Source organism: Hylobates moloch, unplaced genomic scaffold, assembly GCF_009828535.3.
Source record: "Hylobates moloch isolate HMO894 unplaced genomic scaffold, HMol_V3 SCAFFOLD_14, whole genome shotgun sequence".
Classification (NCBI taxonomy): domain Eukaryota; kingdom Metazoa; phylum Chordata; class Mammalia; order Primates; family Hylobatidae; genus Hylobates; species Hylobates moloch.
Window position 1 is genome coordinate 80,391,956 of NW_026652289.1, and position 26,338 is coordinate 80,418,293.

Genomic DNA, 26,338 nt, shown 5'->3' on the forward strand with positions numbered 1-26,338 from the left:
TTCCTGAAGGGCATGAGCCTGGTTCCTTTGGAAACTGTCTCTGAGATCATGTAATGTGAGCTGAGAGTTCAGCCCCTGCCCCCTGGGATACTTATGTGTCACAGACAAACTCAAACCCAAGACACGGATCACAGAGCAAGTGAAATTACACTGGCATTCCCCCAGCTATCTATGATAAAAACAAAACTATACTTCTGGAATAGTACAGAGACAGAGAGAGACTGTCTCAATAAATAAAAACAAAACTCATGTTTTTGACTTAAACTCATCCCCCAGCAAAAACATGTATCTTTGCCACTTCTGACAATGCCTTCTCCAAAGGCTGAGCCTGCTCTGTCCTAAAGAAAGATGAGGCCAGGCGCGGTGGCTCAAACCTGTAATCCCAGCACTTTGGGAGGCCGAGGCGGGCGGATCACAAGGTCAGGAGATCGAGACCATCCTGGCTAACATGGTGAAACCCCGTCTCTACTAAAAATACAAAAAATTAGCCGGTCGTGTTGGCGGGCGCCTGTAGTCCCAGTTACTCAGGAGGCTGAGGCGGGAGAATGGCGTGAACCCGGGAGGCGGAGCTTGCAGTGAGCCGAGATCGCGCCACTGCACTCCAGCCTGGGGGACAGAGAAAGACTCCGTCTCAAAAAAAAAAAGGAAGAAGGGGGCTCAGCCCAGTGGCTCATGCCCGTAATCCCAGCACTCTGGAAGGCCAAGGTGGGTGGATAGCTTGAGCTCAGGAGTTCGAGATCAGCCTGGGCAATACGGCAAAGCCCCTTCTCTACTAAAAAAAAAATTAGCTGGTGCTAAATTAGTGGTGCACCTGTCCCAGCTACTCAGGAGGCTGAGGCAGGAGGATGTCTTGAGCCTGGGAGGTGGAGGTTGCAGTGAGCCAAGATCACACCGCTGCACTCGAGACTGGGCAATAGGGTGAGACCCTATCTCGAAAGAAGGAGAGAAAGAAAGATGAGGACTCTCTAAGCTGCAAAATATAGAGAGAAGCGGGAAGAGCTAGGCTGGGGAGCAGAGCCCAGCATTTTATTTTTTTTCTTGTAAATGATCAGTTACAGGGTCTGAGTTATCAGGTAATAAAATCTATACACTCTCTAAATTCTGTTAAGTTTTTAAGTTTTATAGGCAGTCCCTAGCACCCAATAGGTTCAAGTAACTTGTTATTCAGTGAATGCTTTACCGTCAAATAAGTGAAACACTTATTAGTTGCCTACTGGGTGCCAGGCATTGTTCTAGGTGCTGGGATAAAGCAGTATGAGGCTGGGCACGGTGGCTCACGCCTGTAATCCCAGCACTTTGGGAGGCTGAGGCGGGCGGATTACAAGGTCAGGAGATCGAGACCAACCTGGCTAACACAGTGAAACTCCATCTCTACTAAAAAATACAAAAACTTAGCCAGGCGTGGTGGCGGGCACCTGTAGTCCCAAACTCGGGAGGCTGAGGCAAGAGAATGGCGTGAACCCAGGAGGTGGGGCTTGCAGTGAGCCGAGATCACGCCACTGCACTCCAGCCGGGGCGACAGAGCAAGACTCCATCTCAAAAAAAAAAAAAAGGGCAGTATGAAAGGGCTGGGCACGGTGGCTCACACCTGTAATGCTAGCACTGAGAGGCCGAGGCAGGCGGATCACCTGAGGTCAGGAGTTCAAGACCAGCCTGGCCAACAACAACAAAAAAAGGCAGTATGAAAACAGAAATGCCCGAAAATATCCCAGGTCATAGGGCTTAGCTATTAATGAGAAAAGACAGACATGTTGAGGCCTGAAAACTGACCACAGAATTTAGCAACATGCAGGTTAAAGGCCCCTTTGACAAGACCCAATCTTAAGATGTAGTGGGGAGGAAAGCCTGCCAGTAGGAGGTTCACAGGAGAATGAGAAGAGAAAAATTGAAGACAGCGAGTGAACATGGACAGCTTTCATTTGTGCTGAAAGGGAAAAAGAAGTAGGGCAATAGTTGGAAGTAAAAGTGGGGCCACAGATTTCTGTTTGTTTGTTTGTTTAGGATTTAAAAAAAAAAAAAGCATATTTATATGGTGATAGAAGAAGTCCAGTAGAGAAAGAGAAATTGCTGGAGGTATGTGTCCTGGATGGAATCCAATCACAGGGTGAGGGGCTGGCCTTTTGCTAGGAGCAGGAATTGTCTACAACACACGTCTATCACACATGGGAGAGACAGAGTCTATGGACAAAGGTACAGGCTCATGGGGACTCCTGGAAGTTCCTTTCTGGTTACTCTTTTTCCAGCAGAGACTGAACTATATGACATAATCGGCATTATTTATGCTACAACTGCCATCACTTTTGTTAACCAAGAATACTCACAAGTAGTTGGCTAAGTTGTGCTCTTGTAATGTATGTGTTTCAAAACCATGAGGGGTCGTATCAAAGTAGTCATTGCCAATCCCACAGATGAAACATTTAGTCTAAGAAAAATAACAGGCAGAAAAGGCATTTGTTGGCATAATATAGGCAGGAGAGAAAACTGTCATGATTCTATTGAATTGAGGGACAATGAAAACTTTCTAATGCTTTTGGCTATTAGTCGTTCACTCAGTAGTGCCACACACTTAGCTCCTGATTAGCTGAGCATACTGCTCCCTCCGATTGTGGGACAGTGGAGGAGGCAGCAGAGTGGCAGGTATGGCAGGGTGCAGAGCACAGGGCATGGAAAACAAACTGTGTTCTTGCTTAGTACTGGCCCTAAGTAATAGTAAAACCTATTGTTTAAAAAATCTATTTGCTTCTGGGGATATTAAAATAGAGCTAGGATTAGTAGTTAGAGGAACATTACCTCCATATCTTCTCGCACTTGTTCCTGCTGGTCTCTTAGCTCTCCGAAAGCATCAATAATAAGACCTGGAATTTTAAATACAAAGACAAAGCAATCTGTTTAGTGGTTCAGGGGTAGAGGAATGATAAAGGAAGAAGCTACTTTGTTCTGTTAAAAAAAGTGAATTATCAAAGCAAAATTAGAAAAATAATACTCGTGTTTCTCAGTGTTACATCCTGGCTAACAATTTCTCATTGTTTCTCCTAACTCTGCCTTTCTACACTATGCAGTGCTGTTAACTGCATGCTCCTCCCTGAAACTCTTTCCTCTCTACTTCTCCCTGGTTGGTCTCCTATTTTGCTTAGCTATTTGTGTTCAGTCTGTGTGATAGGCTCTCCCTCTTCCCCCTCTTCTCCTAGCCCCGCTGACATTGAGCCACGTGGATCAGAGTTCCTCCTCAGTTCCTTCACTTCTTAGCCCTCAACACCTGCATGTCTTACAGGTTCCTCCACTCAGCATGACTCAAGCTAAATTCGTCATCTTTCTCCAGTCTTGACAAGCTATTGACTAAAATATCATTCTTTCCCTCCCCTCCCCTCCCCTGCACTGCCCAGCTCCTCTGCTCCTACCCCACCTCCCTCTCTGGGAAGAAAACGAAGAGGACAAGACTAGCCACAGGAGAGATCTCAGAAGCAGAAGTGAGGAGGAAATAATTCAGAGTAGAGGAACAGAAGGAAGGGGTTCCTCTGTATGGATGAAGCTTCTCATAACTGTGCCTGGTTGTGTCTTTGGCTTTATATATAGCCAAAGCCTCAGGTATAGTAGATGCTAAATTAGCTCTTGCTAAATTAACAAGCAAATGAATTCACACACTTCATAAACCAATGAAGTCATAGATGCAAGAAAGTAAAAAGAACTAGATTAAACCCTGTTCATACTCAACATAATTGGCAATCATACCTTGAATGATGGCCAGCAAGATGACAATGACAAAGAAGAAAAAGGTAATGTCAAAGACAATGCGATACATTTCATAAGGATCACCAGCAGGGTCTTCAATTTCATCACCAATGCCACCTCCTGCTCTCACTCCCACGTACATGTGGAAAAGGTAACACTAGAGAAGAAAAATAATGGAGATTTAGGCAAAAGTCACAGTTCTGTTTTTAGCAAGATGCTCAAATCATTCATATGATTTGGTCAGATTGTGGCAGCCCTGAGCCAGGAGAGGGGAACTCTTCAGAGGTACCAGTATTCATGCTGCTAGCTGCTGTCCACTGCACCCTCTGGACAGTTTGATATCTACAAAGATGGAAAGACTGTTGTTACATTTAGGCTTTTAAAAGGTATTTTTAGGCCCATTAAAAAAAAGTTTTGAACTATTTGATAGAACAGAATTCATTTAAGGTGTATATAAGTTAAAAGATCTTTAAGCCTTGATGAGTATGGCCTATGCCAGATATTAATTTTTCCTCATTTAATTTTAAGCGTGTTAGCCTGGCCTTCAGGCTGTGCTACAAACTGCAAAAAAGGCCCCCTCTCTTCTTCATCTGCGTTCCCCTTATACCAGGTAGGGCAGGGATTCCTGCAGCAGGAAGGTCAAAGATAATGGACCTTTCTGCTCCTCCTGTTCTGCAGGTTCGAGCCAATCTAGGCACTGACCCTGTCTCTCCACCTGATGGGATGGGTTAGATTCACAAAAAAAGGACTGTCTTATACCTGGAAAATCAAAAGCCAGGGGCAGCCTGAAGACATGCTGCTCATGCTAGCACTCCAGGGGCTAGAGTTGCTGTCTCATGACGGTGCTTGGCCCAAGAAAGCACATGGAGAGTTTTTTGTCAAGAAATGTTACCTCTTTTATAGAAATGCTCACAGACTGGGCAGTTCACTGTTCCCTGACCCTGAGACACAGGTTCTTTTCCTGAAATCTGGGCAAAATAAACTGGAGATGCTGCTGCAGCCAAGCTGGCTTACTCTGGGCGGTGCCTTTTTTCTCATGAAGATCTGGCCTGACAGGATTCCCCCTCCCCACCTCCAAACCTGATCCTGCTGAGGTCATGTTCTTCAGCCAATGGTGGCTGTCCGCAAAGAACACCCGACTGGCTTGCTGAAATCAATCAAGTGCTCAATCCCGGTCCATGGGACTTTGCTCTCTGTTCTGAGAGACAACGATCAAAGCTCGACTCCCATGAAATTTAGACACAGGTTTCATTCATAATAATGTCTCACCTTGGCCAGGCACTGTGGCTCATGCCTGTAATCCCAGCACTTTGGGAGGCCGAGGTGGGCAGATCACCTGAGATTGGGAGTTTGAGACCAGCCCGACCAACATGGAGAAACCCCATCACTACTAAAAAATGCAAAATTGGCCAGGTGTGGTGGCGTATGCTTATAGTCCCAGCTACCAGGGAGGCCGAGGCAGAAGAATCGCTTGAACCTGAGAGGCAGAGGTTGCAATGAGCCGAGATGATGCCATTGCACTCCAGCCTGGGCGACAAAAGTGAAACTCCATCTCAAAAAGTAAAATAATGTCTCATCTTTACCCCAGAAAAAAATAATAGATTAATGATGACCCCATTGTGCAGGGTGCTTCCCTTTCCACGGGGCTCAGATGTGTGGTAAAGAAACCTACTCCATCACTTCTGTCTTCCCAGAACACTCCTGTTCGGAGGAGACATCTGTCTTCTACTCTAATCTCTGCTGTGCTCTGTAACTAACTCTACAGCTCTCACTTAGTTCTCCAGAGCACCCCCACACAGCCCTTCTTCCCAGTGAGGTGGTGGGGCGGGGTGGCCCCACAGTGCGTGGGCTCTCACCGTCATCATGTCGTCGCACTTCATATCGGGCTCGTCATCATCTTCACTTTTGTTGTAGAACTTGCGGAAGAAGTTGAAAGCCACCACAGTATAGAGATAAACCACCACGGCCAGGAGACCGACAGTCAGAACCAACTGGGAATGAGAGGACAGAGAAAGGAAAAGGAGTGGGGTCTTCTCTACCTCGAAAGGTTCACAGGAGATTCTAAGAAAACAAAGAGGAACAGTGAGGACCAGCAAGGAGAGGAAATGGGGAAGGGGTGGAGGGCAGCTAAGAAAGCTATCAGGCCATGAGCAGAGGAGGAAAGATGGGACCACAGGTAAAGAGAAGTGGACTTACTGGGAGAAAAGAGTAATGATGGGGTGTTAGGGGCTGAATTGTGTCCCCCCAAATTCATATGCTGAAGTCCTGGCCTCCAGTACCTCGGAATGTGACTGTATTTGGAGATGCAGATACAGCCTTCAAAGAGGTGGGTAAGTTAAAGTAAGGCTGTTCAGATGGGCCCGCAACCAGTCTCACTGGTGTCCTTAGAAGAAAAGGAGTTGGGGACGCAGAGAGGCTAGACACAGGCACACGTGAAGGGACGGTCAGGGGAAGCAGCAGCAAGAGGGTGGCTGTCCATAGCCACGGAGAGGCCCCCAAGGAGACCAACCCTGCCAGCACCGTGACACTGGACTTACCGCCTCCAGAACTGTCAAAAAGACATTTCTGTTGTTTAACAAAATACCAGTCTGTAGTAATTCGTTCTGGCAGCCCAAGCAGACAGACTAATGTATAGGGTATTAGATTGGGCGTAAGTAAAATATAAAGGAACTTAAGTATTGAATAGTGCAGGTGCTGTGAGGAGGGATATATTGTGTTTCGTTGTTGTTCATACAGAGCTAGCTGTTACCTGAGGCTTCACAATGCAGCTTCTGCTCTAATGCTGCTTCTTAAAAAACCCCAGGCTGGGAAGGGGTGGCTCACGCCTGTGATCCCAGCACTTTGGGAGGTTGAGGTGGGCAGATCACGAGGTCAGGAGATCGAGACCATCCTGGCCAACATGGTGAAACCCTGTCCCTACTAAAAATACAAAAATTAGCTGGGCATGGTGGTGCATGCCTGTAATCCCAGCTACTTGGGAGGCTGAGGTAGGAGAATTGCTTGAACCCGGGAGGCGGAGGTTGCCGTGAGCTGAGATCGCGCCACTGCACTTCAGCCTGGTGGCAGAGCGAGACTCTGTCTCTTAAAAACAAAACAAAACAAAACACCAAAGGTTCTTTGGACTGGTGGGTATCCCTACCTTATGCTGTTTCATAAATAATCATGCACTGGATAATTGTCACAACTTTGAAGTTACTCTAAGAATTACGATGGTGGAGCTGAGTCACACTTTTTATTACAGAGAATTCTGCCCAGGCCCTTTGCAGTGTCCTAGGGCACGCTTACTTCCAGGCTTTAGGAGTGAGAGTTCAGTGGCTTAAGTGAGGAGTACACAGGACCTGCACATCTGACCTCTCTCAAGGACTAGGCATTGAGCTAGGAGATACGAAGATCAACAAGATCAGAACTTTGCCTTCAAGGAGCCACACAAAAGGGAGTGGGCATTTAAGTGTGAAGATCAGCACCAGAGGAAATATATTCAGCAGACTTGAGAGGAATAGTCACTCAAACCTTGGAGAGCAGACCTCACAGAAGGCAGGTGGTTTAGGAAAAAAAGAGAAAGAACTTGGACTTTGCATCAGAGAAGAAAAGGCGTTGAATCTAAGCTCTGCCACTTAGCAGCTGTGTGGTCTTGGGTGAGACATTTAGCCTCTCTGAGCCTCAGTTCTCCTATCTGTAAAGTGAGCCTAATGTCTACCTTACCAGGTAGTTGTGAGGCTGTCAGAGTAACTGGGACACGGCATGAGCTTGGCACATTGTAACTTCCGTCTTTTCTCCTTCTCCCGTACAAAGGTTTGGAGATGTGAGGGAGCATGTCTGTCATACGCAGACTTGTACTTAATGAGGAATGAAATGCTAAACAGTTTGAATCTGTACACAAGGAGAAGCCATTAGAAGATTTTAATATGGTTATAGCCATTGCTATATCCAGTCTCATCAATATCCAGTCTTCTATATAGTGTCAAGAGTCAATTTCTTGATTATATATATGTATTAACTATATAATATATATACACACACATAAAATGTGTACTATGTGTATAATACATAACAACCATATACGTGTGTGTGTGTGTGTGTGTGTCTGAAATCATTGGCTCTTAATTGGATGCAGATACCAGAAATACCTGGGGAGTCTTCTGTGTACAGTATGTCTACTTGCTAACCCTCCAGGGAATAGATCAGATTCATGGAGGAAGGGGTAGACCTTAAAAAGATCTCCGGCCGGGCACGATGGCTCACACCTGTAATCCCAGCACTTTGGGAGGCCGAGGCGGGTGGATCACCTGAGATTCGGAGTTTGAGACCAGCCTGGCCAACATGGTGAAACCCCGTCTCTACTAAAAATACAAAAATTAGCTGGGCATGGTGGCATGTGCCTGTAATCCCAGCTACTCGGGAGGCTGAGGCAGGAGAATTGCTTGAACTGGGACCTGGGAGGCGGAGTTTGCAGTGAGCCAAGATCCCGCCCCTGCACTCCAGCCTGAGTTACAGAGCGAGACTCCGTCTCAAAAAAAAAAAAAAAAAAAAACTCCAAGGTTATTCTGACATGTCCATCACCTCACTCCCTCCCCTGCTTGATCTAAATGTCACGGGTCAGTGAATCAAGGTCTTATGCTTTTTACATGATGGTTGCAGTTACATTTATAATTGGCTACAATTTTGCAAAAACAATCACCATTAGTTCAAACGTTTGGCCAAGAAAAGTACATTATATACCATGACACATTCCTTCCTGTCATACACTGTACACTACCTGTTGTTTTTTATTCCTATGCATATACAGGTCCATTCTGTTCTGCATCAGTAGAAACCATACCTGTTTGCCATTGTGAGTTACAGATGACAGAATGGTCCTCAGTGTCTTGAAGCCCATTGCGATGTCCAATAGGTGAGCAGCAAAGAAGAAGTTATTGTAGTGGCCCAGGACTGACATGGTTGTATACCAGGCAAGGTAGAGAAAGGACTGGGAATGGAAGAAAGCAGACTTTTAAGCATTTTTGCCTCATAATGTGCTCATTAAACGATTTTTTCTTATTTTGGGGGACACACTGAGGATAGAGGGGGTTTAGGTACTGAAGTGCTGTGAGCTGGCCCAAGAACTGCCAAGTGAGCCCCATCTACCTTACACCATTGTATAAGTGTTCCCCCAGCACGTATAAGGCTCTTGGTCTTTGATAAGCAATCCCTGAACCCTTCTGAGCATCCTGCATAACTTGCTTCTCTGTGACATCCCTGAACCTGGGGTACAGAATTTTGTTTTTCCAGGTGCAGTACTTACATTGTCAGTAAAAACAACTCCAAGCTTCCAGATATGGTACTTCATGTCTATGGAACTTAGCCTAGAGAAGAACAAGTAATTTTAAAACTTAAAAATGTCAAGAGGTAGTTAAGTGCTTAATAAGGGGGAGAAAGTAAGTTTTTTCTCTCAGGTTTAATAACCTAAATACGGCTCTCAGCTTTATCCAGTTGTACGTGTTCCCCATGAGACATGAGAACAGTTGAATCACATAGCCTGAAATTTTTTTTTTTGAGACGGAGTCTCGGTCTGTTACCCAGGCTGGAGTGTAGTGGCGCGATCTCGGCTCACTGCAACCTCCACCTCCCAGGTTCAAGCAATTCTCCTGCCTCAGCCTCCCAAGCAGCTGGGACTACAGGTGCCCACCACCAAGCCTAGCTACTTTTTTTTTGTATTCTTAGTAGAGACGGGGTTTCACTATGTTGGCCAGGCTGGTATCGAACTCCTGACCTCGTGATCTGCCCACCTCGGCCTCCCAAAGTGCTGGGATTACAGGTGTGAGCCACCCCGCCCAGCCCAACCTGAAATTTTAATTAGTCTTTATTTTTCAGCTCTATAGGGCATAAAAATGTATTAGTCTTCAAATTTTTAAAGCAGTGCTCTCCCAGTATGTTAGAACCTAGAAGAAACACCTAAGCCAGACCAGAGCCTGAGAGAACAAAGACACGGTTGTGATTTTTCCCTGGAGCAACTGAAGAGGAATGGAAAAGCAAAGATCTATTTTAGCTGCTTTGGATTTTAACTCCTAAGCTTTTTGTACCATGACACCAGAGAAGCCGCTTCTGCTTTGGTCTCTTCTACTGGGCTAAAGTCAAGAGCATTTTTGTCCAAACCCAGAAGTTCAGCAATACGTTCTGCTCCGTAGAGATCTCCATACTTGTTGATCACCTGAAACAAAGGATGACAGGGTGAGCTCAGGCCACACACCACCACCAAATACTTTCTAGCTCTGGGGTCTTCAGAGCTTTGCTGCCCTATGGGCAATCTTCCAAGGGGTAGATTAAGACATAGTTCAAAATGTAGAAAAAAGAGAAAACCCAGAGAAAAAAGCAATGAAGACAATAACTGCTTTTTAAGCTGATACTGATATCTTGATTTGCAGGGGAAAAAACATCTACTACTATGCAGAAAACAATGAGGACTGTGTTAACTTGTTTAAGGCAGATGAGTATATGAATGAAGCCAAAAACCTACGTATGTTCATATCCAACCCCTTCTGTGACCTACTCTTCTTGAGATATTATCATAAAAGTAGCATCACATTTACTCCTGTTTGTATGTGGGAAACTTAAAAAACATACACCACTTTTTTTTGTGATCACAGAACTCACCCCCACTAACAAGGCATACCTTTCTCTTTACAAACTTGTCCCAGTAGTTATTAGGAAAAGATCTGAAAAACAAAATGAAAAAGGTTGGTTCTTCATTCTTAACATCAAGGAAAACACATCAAGAAACGTTTCAGTTTGAGTGCTTGGATCTGGGATCTTTTTGGTTTGTGTCCTGCTCACCAAAGAATTTAAGATCTGATTGACGTTCAGAGTCATCACAGGTCTACAATACTTTGTATTGGCTTCTGAAACACTCGGAAGGCCACTGGGCAGTTTCTGCCTCAGAATTATGATTTGGAGCCAAGAATTGTAATGACAGACAGAGACAGATATATGTTTCTAAATCCTTTCCCTAATCCCAGTATAACCAGAAACAAAATGCTACAGAAAACACAGGCATTCCATTCAATGAGTCACTAGTTTATGTCAGCTACTGGGGTAGATAATGGGGATGCGGGATGTGGGATGTGGTGGAAAGTGCAGACAAAGTCCCTAACTATATGGAGTTTCCAATCAGGGAATCACCGTTAGTTTATTTACATCGGATTTTTTAAGCCGAGTGCTTTTCCACTCTATTTTCTATTCCCACATAATGCCGCAGGGCCTGCTTTCCTCCAGGAGTTGGATCCCTTTCTTTTTTGGAGATGGTTCTGTACCATCCCCTAACATCCCCAGAGAGATGATCTTTCTTCTCTCTGTAGCTTGTACCAGCTCCACTGCAAATATTTCTTATTGTTAAAGTTAAGAAGGAACTGTCATCTTCAGGAATGTTGACAAAAACCATTGAAAATATGTTGTTCCTATCCAGAATTACTGAATCCTTCCTGTGGGCGTTCCTTGTAAGGCTGGATTGCAGCCTAGGAGCCTCTGGCCTCTGGTGCATGCATTCTTACTTTCGTTTTCCTTTATTTGATTCATTCTCTTTGGTTCTAGAACACAACGGTTCTAGAACACAACATTTCCATATTCTCCAGATACCACCCAAGTTGGTGATAAGGAAATGGAGACCTCCCATTATTCACTGACCTCTCAGAAGAATAACCCCAGCAAATGCTGCCTCTCCTCCAACAGGTTGGCAGTATTGCTTGTTTTTGGTTTGTTAAAGCAGTTTGTCTTAAACATTTAAATGCCACTTGAAAGCAAAAACGAATGCTGGTGTTACAGAGTAAACTGCTAGTATTTTATCTCTGGGGGATGAAAATAACAATTATTTTGACTTTCTTCCTTGTACATTGCTACTTGATTTTTTTATGCACTGCATTTAAATTGAAAACAAAACAAATAAAAATCAAGCCATGCTCTCTCTGCCACACTGATACCTCCTTTCTCTTAAGGAGGTATTCATTTATACAAAGGGTAACATACAACTCAGCCTGGTCGTATACTGTCCTAAGCAGAAGATTCCACAAGTGATGCTGAAGGGCCAAGGACCACAGGCTCTGGGCATGACCCCTTCATAGATATGGTCTTACCTTCATCTGAGCATTCTGAATTTCTTGTCCCCTGACTAGGTATGCAAACTCCTTGAAGGTAGAAAACAGATTTTTACTTGTTACTAGTCCTTAAAGTGTGGCATAGAGAACAGACCTTCAGAAGGAAAGTGCATAAATAAAGAGTGCATCTATACATGAATGTTCAGGGGAAAAGTACAAGATGCTTAGCCCATTTAGTAATCAGGGAAATATACAATGAGGTGCCCTTATACACCTACTAGATCAGCAAAATTATCTGCCAACAATAAGTGCCAGCAAAGAAGCAGAGAAGAAGAAACTCGAATATAGTACTGTTTGGAGTATAAATTGGAACAAACATTTTGCATATCCTACTATTCAGCAAATTTCTCTCCTGGGTCTATACTCTAGAGAAATCATTCGAATTGTGTATCAGGTATAAGAATGTTCACTGTAGCACTGTTGATAAAAGCCAGAAACTTTAGAAAACAAGTTGAAATATCTACTGTCAGGAAAATTGATCAATGTGATAATATACATAATGGAAAATGCTACAGCTTTGAAAATGAACAAACTATAGCTATATACATCAACATAGGTGAGTTCCCCAACATAATGCTAAAAAAAATTCAAGTGACAGTATAATGTATATAGTATAATTCCATTTATATTAAGTTCCAAGTAGTCAAAATAGTCAAAATATATTTAGGGACAAATACCTAAGTGGCAAAACTATAAAGCAGGAGAATGAATATCACTAATTGCTAATTATTTAAGAATTAATATTACTAACCACTAATGAACATAAAAAATGTAGATAGCTGTGGGTTGGGAAGATATGATCGGGGGGATAATATAGGGGATTTTTAAGCTCTCAGTAATGTTCTATTTTTTAACCTTTTTGGTTTATAATTATATTGTAAAATGTACATATACATTTTATATGTTCTTATGTGTGCTTAACAATATAAAAGTAAAATGTTTAAAAAGAAAGCTCCCATGACATACAGTTAACTGAAAAAAAGCAAGTTACAAAACATGAACATGTACTATGATGCCATTGTGAAAAAAAATTAAACATTGGTCTATCTAAAATTTTAAAAAATAGCTATTTATTTATCCATTTCCTACTCATGGACGTTCAAGCCACTGTAAGTAAAAAATATTGAGAAATGCCTTTGCTGGGACATTTTAGCGTACTTGTCTCATTATCTCCTTAGGATACATTTCTAGAAATTGAACTGCCTTCTTTTTTTTTTTTTTTCTGAGATGAAGTCTCACTCTGTCGCCCAGGCTGGAGTTTAGTGGTGCGATCTCAGCTCACTGCAACCTCCACCTCCCAGGTTCAAGTGATTCTCCTTGCTTCAGACTCCCAAGTAGCTGGGATTACAGGCGCCCACCACCATGCCCAGCTAATTTTTTTGTATTTTTAGTAGAGACGGGGTTTCACTATGTTGGCCAGGCTGGTCTCGAACTCCTGACCTCATGAACCACCCGCCTCGGCCTCCCAAAGCGCTGGGATTACAGGCATGAACCATTGCGCTCAGCCGAAATTGAACTGCCTTCTTACTGGGACTTTTAGGCCATATCCCCTTGTATAACAAGACACAAGCATTACTGATGATTGCACAAAGCTTACCAAAGGATTAAACTGTTCAATAGTGTCTAAGACTTCTGTAATGTAATGACAAAGCATCAGAAACAGTGCTTTTCCTTGTGTGAGAAGATTGGCAGGGGACCCGCAGGCAGGGACAGACTTAGGATGTGAGGATGTGCCTGTTCACATTTTCCCCCTTCTAAGAGAAGAACCTTCCTTTTCTGGAGAATATAAAGAAATATGCTTAGTTGTACCTTTGCAGAGCTGCTTCTTAGTTTGCCTGATCATCTTTGGATAGGACACAGTTTTCTTCCCCTGGAGTCAGGGTTGCTGTTTCTTAACATGCCTATCTTAATTGGCACACCTAAGAGTTTCAACACAGTCACCTTTGTTTACCATTTGGCCCTATTTCTTTTCTTTTACCACATTAATTTATCTTGAAACCGTCACTTACTTTGTGAATCAACTGTCATTACAGCGTGACATTTTCTAATGGTGATGGCCATTTTTTGGATAGTTAGGAGAAAGAGAATGAGTAACAGCTTAATGCCTACCACGTGCCAGGCATTTGCCAAGCATTTGACACATACACTCATTAATCCTCTGCAGGATGATATTCTCATCCCTCTATTACTGATCAGGAAACTAAGGCTGAGAAGGCTTGATTACCTTGTGCAAGTTCACAGACCAGTAAGCTTCAGAGCCTTGGTGTCATCTGCCTGTCAATCAGTGCTCTTCCTTCTTCCCAACACAGCGCCACATGCCTACAGGAAGGCAGGCTTGCCTCCACGGGTCTTCACATCCCTACCAGACGGCTCTATTTACCTGCCCATGTAAGTGCCTCTCAATCTTATGTTAAGATGAGGTCTCTTACCAAGCAGGCTATTTGGTTAAGAAGAGGACTTCAGGCTGGGCGCAGTGGCTCATGCCTGTAATCCTAGCACTTTGGGAGGCCTAGGTGGGCGGATCACCAGGTCAGGAGATCGAGACCATCCTGGCTAACATGGTGAAACCCCGTCTCTACTGAAAATACAAAAAAATTAGCCAGGCATGGTGGCGGGCGCCTATAGTCCCAGCTACTCGGGAGGCTAAGGCAGGAGAATGGCGTGAACCCGGGAGGCAGAGCTTGCAGTGAGCTGAGATCGCGCCACTGCACTCCAGCCTGGGCAACAGAGGGAGACTCTGTCTCAAAAAAACAACAAAAAAAGAAGACTTCAGAGATGGCAGTTACAGCAGTGCTGTGCCATGGAAGGCTATGGAAAAGCTGAAGCTGATCACCTTGATCTCTAGACTCCTTGGCCACTTAAGCCCTGGAAACACTGTGTGACTCGAACATAGAAAACTAGTTTAAGCAATATTGTACTGGACTGTCTGGTCTAAATCAAATATACTCAGTACGTTCTGATAATATCTTCTGTCCCCATTAAACTAATAGAAGTCTATACAAGTATTTGATGGGCAGTAAGTGGCTTTATTGAAGAGGCAAGGGAGAAAAGTCCCAGAAACCAAAAGAAAGTTTATATTAACCAGTTTTAAGGCCAGGAGGAAAGAGTTACTCTATTTACAGTAGAGACTCCATCTCCTTTTTAGGTTGGGGTAGAGGGACACTCACGGTGTGTTGATCACCAAGCGGTCCCACTGCCCCTTGATGTCATCTTCAGATGGCTGTTCGGTGATATATAGGCCATCAAACTCCAGCTTCCTGGCGATTTCTTTTTCCCTTTTGAATACCACCAAAGGCACCTAGGAGTGGGAAGAAGATGGTTACTCAGAGCAGGCTTTGTGATTAAAGCACCTGCTCCCAGGTATTTGTCACAAATTAACCTTCCAACTTCAGAGCAGCAATCTCCTTATAGTGGAATTCTTAGGGTGCCTAGTTGTGGGATCAAAGCCAAATGATTTTCTTTGGCTAAATACTTGCCTCTTTAAAGCTGATCTGATTTGGGTCACCCTTTAAGTTTTCAGTTAGATAGCTAATATTAATACAAACTAGACTCCTTGACCCATGCTAGCGTACAGGCTATGCGTAGATGAGCCCCAGGGCTGAATGAGTTAGGACTCCTAAGACTCCTCAGCTGGAGTTGAACCAATATTTAGAAATGACAATAAACCATTCTAGAATAGATCGGCCAGCCACAGGAATATGATGAAATGTTCCAACTCCCTTCAATGTACAGGGTCATATTTATCTCATGGCTTTGAAGGTAGTTAATGAAACATGGTTTCATAGTTAGAATGAGAGGATTCAGTCTTTCTGTATTGAAGTTTTCTTCCTGAGATTCTGTCCGTAAAGAGCTCCTTCCAGGTAGTGGCGTACTTGTTTCCTACTATCACTCTCCATTCTTTTATAATTGGAACTTTTATTTTAGACTAGATATAGTGGTATGGCTATAAGGACTTACTGCCAAAGGGGAACGCAGAAAGGGATTGGAAAACAATCCACTTGCCCCAACCATCACTAAGTGCACACACACTCCAAACATGGGACAGTTAATGAGGCCAGAGGATACTGCTGAAATCCCAGGAAATGAGAAGTCACAATCGACACAGCTCCTCTAGCCAGAAAAGCTTAATTCAGACAGAGCTACGGCGTCTCATCTCATCTCCAGCTGAGATGCCACTGGCTACTTGGCAACATCCTTGAGACCTTTATCTCCAAACCCACGATATGCATGTACCCCACATTGCTTTTGTCCAAAACAAAAGAACAAAATTCAGACAGTGATTTGTAAAGAGTTACCTCTTGCCCTGTTTTTCTTTAAAACAATGAAATAACACTGATAAAATGAAAAACTCACGATAGGAAGGTGGCAAAGGTTAGTAGCCACTGCACACTGTGAGGAACTGATGATGACTGTTAGTACATAGATGAAGTGGGAGGTGAGGCAAAGCTCAGCGACTAATGCCTGCTGCGTTTTGGATGACTGTGAAGAACAGTAGTAATATCAAGTTGTAGAGCGGTGCTCATTTCTGGGATTCCAAGCATTCCCCTTCAATCTCCTAGAAGTTTGTATACTCTCGCAAACAGAACTTCCACATTCTTTCCTTGTTAAATAGTGTTTCTTTTTTGTTTCTCCTGGTCACAGTATAATCTGTACTCCATCTAATAAGCCGAACTCTAGGATCTTAAACTAAGGAGCAGCAGCGAACATGCTTGAGGGTTTACTATGTATTCTGAGTACATTTACACACACCTCTACATTTAATCCCCCCAGCAACTTTAGCAACAATACTCATTTTTACGTATGAGAAGATAGAGGACTGGGAGTTTAAGTGGCAGAGCTGTGAGTTCAACCCAGGCAGCCTGGCTCCAGAATTTGCACTTTCATAGTTGCAATGGAGTCCTTAGTGTAGCCCAAGGCACAAGGTCTCTTCAGCACAGTAGCTGAACTTCCTACATGACACGATAGTTCACTGAGGGAAGAAAGGACCACAATATAGGAAAATATTTCCTGGACTCTTCCCGGGAAGAAGATGGCTTGCTGTACCTAAGGAGACTTCCTACTCAAGAGAAGGAAGAAAAAAATGTAATGAGAAAAGCAGTGAGAAAAACACAACTATGATGTAGCAGAACTAGAACTGGACTTGGGACACCAAAAATTGAATGACTGAAGATTGACATAACTGTAGTGGTTGTGAACATGGCCCCCAAGGAACCATGCCTCCTGGAATTCATGCCTTTGTGTAGTGCCTCTCCCCTCTACCATGCAGCAGTGCATCTGGGATGGCCATGTGACTTGCCTTAAACAACAGAATGCAATGGAAATGACACTGTACCAGTTCTGGGCCTAAGGCTTAAGAAGGCTTAGCAGCTTCCACCTCCATGCTCTTTTTGGAAACCCAAGCCATCATGCAAGAAGTCTAGCTACCCTACCGGACAGATCATGTGGAAAGGCCACATGGAGAAGGAGATGCTCTGAATCTCCCTGGAGAGAAAGAGGGAGAGAGAGAGAGAGGCCCAGCTATCCCAGCTGAGCCCATCCTTCCAGTTGTCCCCCTATGGAGCTGCCAGGCACGGGAATGTGCCATCTTGGCCATTCCAGCCCAGCTGAGCTCACGGATGGCTGCAAATGTAGCCCCTTTACATAGAACAGAGGAACTGCCCAAATGTGCCCAAATGGCACATCTGTGAGATGTGCCATCTCACAGAATCAGAGAGATAGACAGTTGTCATTTTAGACCACTGAGTTTTAGAGTGGTTTGTTATGCAGCAACAGATAACTGAAAACTAACACATCAGTAAGCTTGCTTCTGAGATCTTGAGTGGTTACCACCTAATGAAAAGGTATTGTTATAAAAATTCTGACATCAATTCAAAGATCCGAAGACTCTCTCATGACTAGCTCTCCATGTGTCTTTAGCCTGATGACTCTAGTTCTATGAAATTCAACAAGAGGTACCTGAAATGGGACTCCTAGCGCAAGGCTTCTCAAACTTGAAAGTGCGTACAAATTGCCCAGTGATCATGCTAAGTGGTAGATTCTGAGTTAAAAGACTCGGGGGCTGGGTGCGGTGGCTGATGCCTGTAATCCCAGCACTTTGGGAGGCCGAGGCGGGTGGATTACCTGAGGTCAGGAGTTCAGGACCAGCCTGGCCAACATGGTGAAACCCTGTCTCTACTAAAAAATACAAAAATTAGCTGGGCATGGTGGCAGGCACCTGTAATCCCAGCTACTTGGGAGACTGAGAGAGGAGAATTGCTTGAACCCAGGAGGCGGAGGTTGCAGTGAGCCAAGATTGCATCACTGCACTCCAGCCTGGGAGACAAGAGCAAATCTCCATCTCAAAAAAAAAAAAAAAAAAAAAAAAAAAGACCCGGGGTGAGGCCCGAGACCCTGCAGGTCTAGGCAGCTCCCAGGTGATGCGCTGCTGCTGCTCCATGGACCTTACAAAGACCTTTACAAATAGCAAAGTCTTAGAGCAAAGGGCTGGCTGGGCTCAAAAAGGACACTTCTTCCTCAAGGAGTGAGATTAGATCCAGAGTGGCAAACAGCTCACCTTTAGGCAGTAGTAGCCCACCACGCAGACTAGAGAGATGATGGTGTGGATGACGGCCAGGGCCCGCAGCGTTGGTGCCATATACCCGGTGCTCTCCTGAAGGACAAAGAATACCATCGCTTCTTCCTCTTCCTCGTCATTAAAGGAATTCCATAGGTTTGCAACATCCTCTGTCTCTTCTTCTAAAGGTTCTTCAGTGACCTGGCTCAAAACACACACTCGCTTATTAAACATCAAAAAGAACCTCAGCCATTGGGCTCTCCCCACATATTTTATATTGGTAGCATATGCTGTACAAATAGTAGTGACTCAACATTACTTGCTGAATGAATGAGGTTTTTAGGTAACTTATTACTAGGAATCACCCAGTATCTCTAATAATTGCAAACAAACTTTTAAAAAGGAGACAAAACCTATCTCTTGAGAAGAACGCAAAAAAATTAAAATTAGGAAACTTTTACTACATATGCTTATAATCCTTATGCCACAGAAGGGAATCTCTGATCATGCTGTGGCCTGAGAGGAGGCGAAGACACACACACAAGCATGAAGCATGTGTGTGCCTGCTCCCCCACCCACCACTGCCACCCAGCCAGAGACTCAATATTTTCCATTCTTTCTGAGATGCCATTTACATTCATGGCTTCAGCCGCTATTCTTACACAGATGACTCTCAAATCTACAACTTTGAGGCTTTGTCCTATAGCTCCAACTGCTTGCTTTCTCTACTTGGATGGCTGTCTGAAGTCACCTCAACCTCGGTGTGTTTAAAACCAAGCTTTGCCTCTCTTGGCTATAGACTTCCATTTTTCTTTTATGGGCAACAGAAGGTAATTAGTTTGTCGAGTGGAAAGTTGAGGTGGATAAAACAATGTTTCATACAAATTAGATTGGTGGTTTTAAGTAGAAAGGGAGATAGGCAAGAGATAGAAACGCCAGTTAAAAGACTATGTCGAGAATTCAGGACCCTTCATTAATTCATTGCACTAACAATTATTACATGCCTACAGCATGCAAGACCCACTTGCCGATGTTCAAAACCTTCATTTAACTTGAGCAGTCCCCTCTCTTTCCAAATCCTGTTAATTTTTCCTTTATAATGCTTCTAACAAATAGGCCAGCTATAATGGCTCTTGGTTACCTTATTCCTTGAAGAAAGAATTGTATTTATTATTCATTTTGAAATACCTTGTGGTTCCTAATATAGGGTCCAGTTCATGGTAGATGCTCAGCAGGTATTTCAAGACTAAATTAAGTAATGACTAAAATAAGCATGAACTATTGAAATGGTCCCCTCACTGGCTCCCTTGTCAGTAGTCTCTCCACTGCTAGAAATGGTATTCCTTTTAAAAGCCAGTGTCTTAGAAATTTGCTACCTATTAGAATGTTCGCTACAAATAAGAACACAAATTCTGTCACGATTCTTTTTCTACACATAGTGTACTTAGTATACAGCATATTTAGCAAATAACCCCTCAATGAAGTATCACCTTATAAAAAAGCAGGATGAAGTTGATAGCGAAGGCTACAAACAGAGCAAGGAACCTCAGGTTGTAGAAATTCCTGGCCAGGTAATGCTGCAAAGAAAAGGACAGGCAGAAGTAGAAGAGCTTTGGAAGGAAAAGAGAACTTCCTACTTTCACACTTCTAGAAGGACAATTCTGGTGAGAAGTTCACACATGACTCGTCTTACTCTTTGATGACCACTCTTCTAGAGCAACCCTGGCATTCTTAACACAGCCATGGCATGACTGTGTCATGTCATGAACATGGAACCAAAATGTTGATTTAAAAAAAAAATTGCCTAGAATTGGTATAAAGAATCCTGCTCTGGCTTATTGCTCAGGGAGCCAAAGGCCTAAACACGCCACCAGCAGAGGACTCGAGCCTTGCCTTGAAGTGCTTGTGTGACTGCATTTTCGTGATCACTCCACACAGCAAGCAGTCTATTAGGAAACTGTAAGTGATCTAGGCTTGCAGAAGACGCTGGCAACTCCCAAACTGGATGTAGCCATTCTGTGGCCTCAGTCCTCATTCCTTTCCAAGTTACAGTTCCAGGAGCCTCTTCTTCTCCCTTGCTGGGAACAGCATTCCCATTCTTGCTGCCATTTTCCCCAGAAAAATCAGCATCCGCAGACTGGAGTGGAAGCTGCCTGGGTAACATTCCCAATCTCTCTGTGGGGAGCCCTCACTAATGGTGCTAGGGAAGGTGTGGTCCTGGCCTTCAGCCACTGTACCTCAGAGGGCAATGTATCAGAGAAAGAATATTACAAGCTGTTCGAAGCTTTGATTGCATATAGAACAATCAAGGTTTGGAGGACTAGTGTGGGAAGCTAACATAAGAGGAACATTCTTTCTGATTCGCGTGTGATCAAAACACTTCTGAACTTTTGGACTAGGATTGGCTAAGTCTCCACATAATACACATAAAGGACTGGGTAGAAAGAGGTGTTCCTGCTCTCTTGGTAAGGAAACAGGTGAGAGAGGACACCCTGCTGATAGCAGAGCTGTTGGAGGACTGTGGTTCTTTCCAAGCTCTCCCCCTTTTCTTTTCCTCCAACAGAAAAGGAACAGGTAGACACATGGGAAGAAGAAAGTTTAGGAATGAGAAAGGGGAGGAAGTGTAACTGACCAAACAGTGAAACACATCAGCGGCACCTCTCTGCCATCTGCCTGGGCCAATGCCTGCACCATGAACAGGGCCACGGCTAGAGCGCTTACCAGTAACTTGGTCTGATAGATTTCCAGCCCTTTAAAGAAATTGGCTGTGAAAGCTTCCGGCTTCTCAACCTTCTGACCACACCGCCGCTTCTTCTTTTTTGTCACTTCTGTCCACAGGTACTCAGCTTGCTCCTCTTCTTTGTCTTTGTCTTCCTTCTCTCCATCTTCCATGCTGCAAAAATGGGAAACCCACTCAGCAGGGAGAAGGGAGGGTGATCGGGCCCAAAAAGGGACACTAGATTAAAGAGAAATCTGGATTGAGAGGGCCGGGAGGTAGAATCATTCCTTGAGGGTGGAAACTTCAGGTGTTTTTCAGTCCACAGTGGCTGGACATTAGATTTATATTCAGTGAGGACGAGCCATGATCTTGGTGAACACCAGCTATATACAAGTTTGTACTCTTCTGAAATTAGACTTAACAATTTTTTTCCCTTTCTGAAGTTACCCTTTATTTTCTAAGCAATAGTATCTACACTTCTGGCAAGATTTAATAAGATATTGTAGAAAAGAACTGAGCACAGGCCTGACAAATAATAGGTATTTAATACTAGATATCATTGTCATCAATATATGAAGTTGCAAAGTCATCTGGCCAGATAGTGAAACTCTGATCTGCTAGTGGGATTATAAACTTAGCATGATGAATATAGTGTATTTATTATATAGCTACGGTAAAAGGAAATATACCCAGGGCTTGCAGAATAATTGCTTGCATTGACAGAAATCAAGTTTTCTATTTACTATAGCAACAGAATATCAGATGCTATCAATAACTATCTTTATTTTTTTTCTTTTTTGTTTTTGAGACAGGGTCTTGCTCTGTTGCCCAGCTTGGAGTGCAGTGGTGTGATCTTGGCTCACTGCAGCCTCGACCTCCTGGGCTCAAGCAGTCCTCCCACCTCAGCCTCCCAAGTAGCTGTGACTACAGGTGCACACCACCATGCCCAGCAATTTTTGTATCTTTTTGGAGAGATGGGGTCTCATTATGTTGCCTAGGCTGGTCTCGAAGTCCTGGGTTCAAGTGATCCTCCAGCCTCAGCCTCTCAAAGTGCTGGGATTACAGGTGTGAGCCACTCTGCCTGGCCTAAGAACTATCTACCATAGCAATTAGAGTAGTTGATGCTACCAAGAACTTACTCTGCCTTCTCGGATTCTTTTCCTTCTGCTTCATTTGCTGCTTTCATCTCTGCTGCCTAGACAGAAATAACAATCAATCAAGCTTTCCTCAAAGAAGCAAGGTCATGATGATGAGACATTTTCTTGGCCATTTGCTTCTTGGTCACAAATTTCAATGACTTTTCCTTTTCATGTTTCTGCTTCTCTCAGGATCACCGAACATGAGTGTCCTGCTATATATATCAAGTGACTGAAGAGATGCCAAGACAAAGATTTGAAACTTGAAAACTCAACCTCCCTTCTATAACTTACTCAACTCAAAGAGGAAACTTGTGTTAGGACATTGTGAGAGCCTCAAGGCAGTGGTTCTACTGCTCCATGGGGTCAGAAAGAGATGGGACACAGATCAAACCAAGTTTGATCAGCCTGCCTCCATCTGACAGGCTTCTTCTTGCCTTGTCTTTAATCCTCCTGCCAGTATCCCAATTCCTCTGGCTGAGGACCACTGCAGTTAGAGTAAAATTCAAGCTCCTCAACACAGCCTATGAGTCTTGCATGATCCTGGTGCTTCTCTTCATCCCCGTCTTGTACCATTTGACTCGTGTCCCACACCCGAACACGCAGACTTCCTGGAACATTCCCGATCCTTCCAGGCGTACTTCTAGAGGATACTTAGCCATATCCTCTGCCTGGAGTATGCCTGCCCCAGCTTTTCATGTGCCTGCTGCCCGTCAGGACTCGACTCAGATGACACCTTTTCAGAATCCTCCTCTATTTCTGATGGGCCTACATTCACTCTGTAACTCATTGCACGTTCATGTGTTCTAACACGCAGCACAAATGATAATTATCTTATTTGTTGTCTTCTCCCACTAGAAGTTAAGATCCATGAAAGCAAAAATGTTGTTTTCTGCTTTGAACCTATGTATTCCTGTATCCTAGAACACAGGCTGGCACATAGCAGTCCTGGAATGGGACCCTATTATGTATCAAACTGTATTCTAGGTTTTGGGGCTACATCAGGGAGCAAAACAGAATAATATTGTAGGAATGCTGATTCTGATGTTTTCTTCCCTGAATCTTCAAACCAGCGTTCTCTCCTACAGAGAACCATAGTACCTGACATCTCTCCTTCCTAGCATTCTTTATACTTGTCTTGACTTGTCCAATGCCTTTATTCTCCACTAAACTGTAGGGACAGTGTGTTTCTTATTCACCACCATATTCCCAGAGCCTAAAACAGTGACAAAGCACATTAACTTTTCAATAAATAATAATGGAGTGAATGAATGAATGTTTTTGGGCTTGGATCTTTTCACACTTCTCTACTCTCTTTGATGCTAGAATGACACTGTGAATTGGATACTACAAGAGAGGGGAACACCCAGAACCTTCCATGGTCAAGGGGCTCTGAATTCCTGCTATCTTGTTCACTTAATCTTGTTGACTGACATGAAGTACTAACTGAACAGTGAGTGTATCACAAGGATAAAAATGTCCCAAGCATGATCAAACTCATTGAGAGGCCAAATCATAAGGATCATTTTGACCTTTTATGACACTGAGACAGCACGGACTCAAAAGGAAGGTCTCCTTTTATGTTATTCTTCGTTTCCTATGCTTTCAGTTCACTGAATGCATCTACACAGCATGAGAACTAACCTTCTAATAAAAGTCTGAGGCAAAGTATCACAGGCCATCATGTTTGAATTCTACAATATAAACTAGAAGAACAACCAATGATTAGACACTGAGATAACCATCTAAGTCTTGATTTCTGCAGACACGTCAGAGGTGGAATTATAAGATCAGCATAATCACACCAGAGCCACCATCTAATATAGAGTGTTGGCTCCTGGGGAAATGGTGTCAGTACTGATCACAAGATACGGTGGCAAGTCTTATTCTGGGGATAAAGGAAGATGAAAGAAACAAATGACACTTACCTGAGCTTTCCTTTTCTTCTCTACAGTACTCTCTAACGTAGGGGGTTCATCCTTGCCAATCATTTCTGAGAGGTCACCCAAACCCACTTCAGGCCCATGCTTTAAGCTGCCCTCTTTCTTTGGGTGGAGTCCAAAGAGGTCTGACATGATCTCTGTATCTCCCTTCTCCCCCTTTATGAAGTGTACTAGTTCAGTGGTGATACCTGGCTCCATCACCTCTGCCCTCTCAGCCTCCATAGTGTCATCATGGATACCAAATTGGGTTGGGTCAGGCATGTCACCCAGGATCTTGGTCACTCTGATGTTCTTTGCCCCTTCTACCAGGCCCCCTCCAAACACTGTGCTCCAGAGGATCTGAAAGACTCCTCCCAGGATGGTGAAGAGCAACTGGAATAGCCCCACGAACAGCATCCAGAAAAAGGAGAAGAACACCTTCACCAGCTCCTTCGCAGTCATCTTTTTCACGTTCCTGTACTGCTTCCTGAGGTTCTTCAGGGTTGCTTTCTTCAGGAAGTCGGCGACATTCCTCTTCACAGAGGCACAGGCCATAGCAAATGCAGAGGCCGGCTCGAAAGACCCGTCTTCCTCCTCTTCACCCGCAATTTCTAACACGTAAGAAGAATCTTCATCTTCTTCCTCCTCTTCTGGCCTGTCAGCTGAATCGGATTCAGAGATCTGAGATGCTAACTGCATTTCAAAGATGGTGTCCTCACAGAAGTTCACAAACAGCTCCATCTTTTCCTGCTCCCCGCCTTCGTTGACAACATCAAAAATGAACTGTCGCTTAGATTCCTTCACCTGGGGCTTCTCCCACTGAGTGCGACTGGATTCACTGATCTCAAAATAAACACGCTCAATTTTCTTGGCCCCACCCATGATCTCGATGCGTCCTAGGTAGGGTTCGAAGTAATTTAGCACACTTTCTGCTGGGTCCAACAGACACTTCAGGCGGGAATCGTTTGGCATGTGTTCAGAAAGATTTGTCAATAACACAGCCACATTAAACCCTATGTCCTTGGCTGGCTCATGGAACCGGTCTACAAAATCAACGTAATTAAACATGTCATTCTCATCAGCTTCTGCACACGACAGGAGAAAGTCAATCTCTGACTGTGTGTACTGTTTTTGCCCTTCCATGGCCTTCTGGAATTCTTTTTTGGAGATAATTCCTTTACCATCTGGGTCATATTCTTTGAAGGTGTCTGAGCTGGTTAAGTCTTTAAGTTTCAAGAACATGTCAAAGAATTTCAAGATCATTTCTACATTGGTAGATGATTCTACCAGTGTGTCAACCATCTGCTTGCCAATGGTGCCATTTACCACATTCCCTGTGAGGCAGGTTCAAAAAGACATACAAATATATAAATAAACCCAAGCTATCATGTCACTTGTCAGGTAGCTATTTTTAGAAGACTTTTGTGCCAAATTAGTCAGCTCTTCTCTGACCGTGATGATGTAGGAGGGAGCAGCAAGCCATAAAGACTACACCACTAGGAGCCAAGGGGGAAAGAAACAAAGGGAAGAAGGAGGTGGCCACACCACTGCCTTTAACATGGCCTGGGGCCTGGGAAGTGGTTTCATTATTAGATTATCAGGGACACATAGGGATACATGGTGTCCCTTTGATCCCCTTAGACCTAGGAGGGTGCCCAACTAGATGGCTGGCATACACACTGGCAGCCAGATGTGTTGAAAAGCAATGGGGAGAGGGAGAGGATAGGGAAGAGCAAAGCTTGGAGGTTTTCCCCAGTTCATTCTGGCTTTCCTATTGATAGAAAATCAATTGATTTCAGGCTTCGTCCATCAGACCAGGTGCCCCTCATTTTATTTTTTGTTTCTGAAAATTTGGCTTTCTGACCAATGTCATATGGCATCAGTGACCTGCCAGAAGGATAATCTGCACGATCAGTAAGGTTAGTGCTCAGACCAATTACAGTTGTGTGAAGGCCTAGTTATACCAAACAGCCCAACCTTCCAGGAGGGACAGAAGCATCACCACCATGTCCTGAAGGAGATCCAAGAGTTCCTTCAGCAGCTCGATCTGACTGGAATCCTAGAACAGAAACAGGAGATACCCCTGAGCTATCTGATCCCTCAGTAAAGTACAGGGCAGTGAGCGAGAAGAGCCTGCTCTGGAAAGGTTAGGTGCA

At 44.0% G+C, this 26,338-nt stretch overlaps 1 protein-coding gene across 1 annotated transcript in view; it reads right to left on the reverse strand.

Annotated features, from left to right (window-relative positions):
- The window catches only part of RYR3 (ryanodine receptor 3), a 564,315-nt gene that overhangs the window by 2,005 nt on the left and 535,972 nt on the right, over positions 1–26,338 (reverse strand). The window contains exons 88-102 of the mRNA XM_058427349.1: positions 26,160–26,241; positions 24,189–25,516; positions 22,264–22,319; positions 21,127–21,298; positions 19,896–19,982; positions 18,406–18,606; positions 15,020–15,150; positions 10,379–10,421; positions 9,789–9,916; positions 9,011–9,071; positions 8,549–8,695; positions 5,586–5,720; positions 3,730–3,886; positions 2,791–2,855; positions 2,322–2,422 (exon numbers count right to left, since the gene is read on the reverse strand). Coding sequence (XP_058283332.1) covers positions 2,322–2,422; positions 2,791–2,855; positions 3,730–3,886; positions 5,586–5,720; positions 8,549–8,695; positions 9,011–9,071; positions 9,789–9,916; positions 10,379–10,421; positions 15,020–15,150; positions 18,406–18,606; positions 19,896–19,982; positions 21,127–21,298; positions 22,264–22,319; positions 24,189–25,516; positions 26,160–26,241 — 2,894 coding nt within the window. The remainder of the gene's footprint in view (positions 1–2,321; positions 2,423–2,790; positions 2,856–3,729; positions 3,887–5,585; positions 5,721–8,548; positions 8,696–9,010; positions 9,072–9,788; positions 9,917–10,378; positions 10,422–15,019; positions 15,151–18,405; positions 18,607–19,895; positions 19,983–21,126; positions 21,299–22,263; positions 22,320–24,188; positions 25,517–26,159; positions 26,242–26,338) is intronic.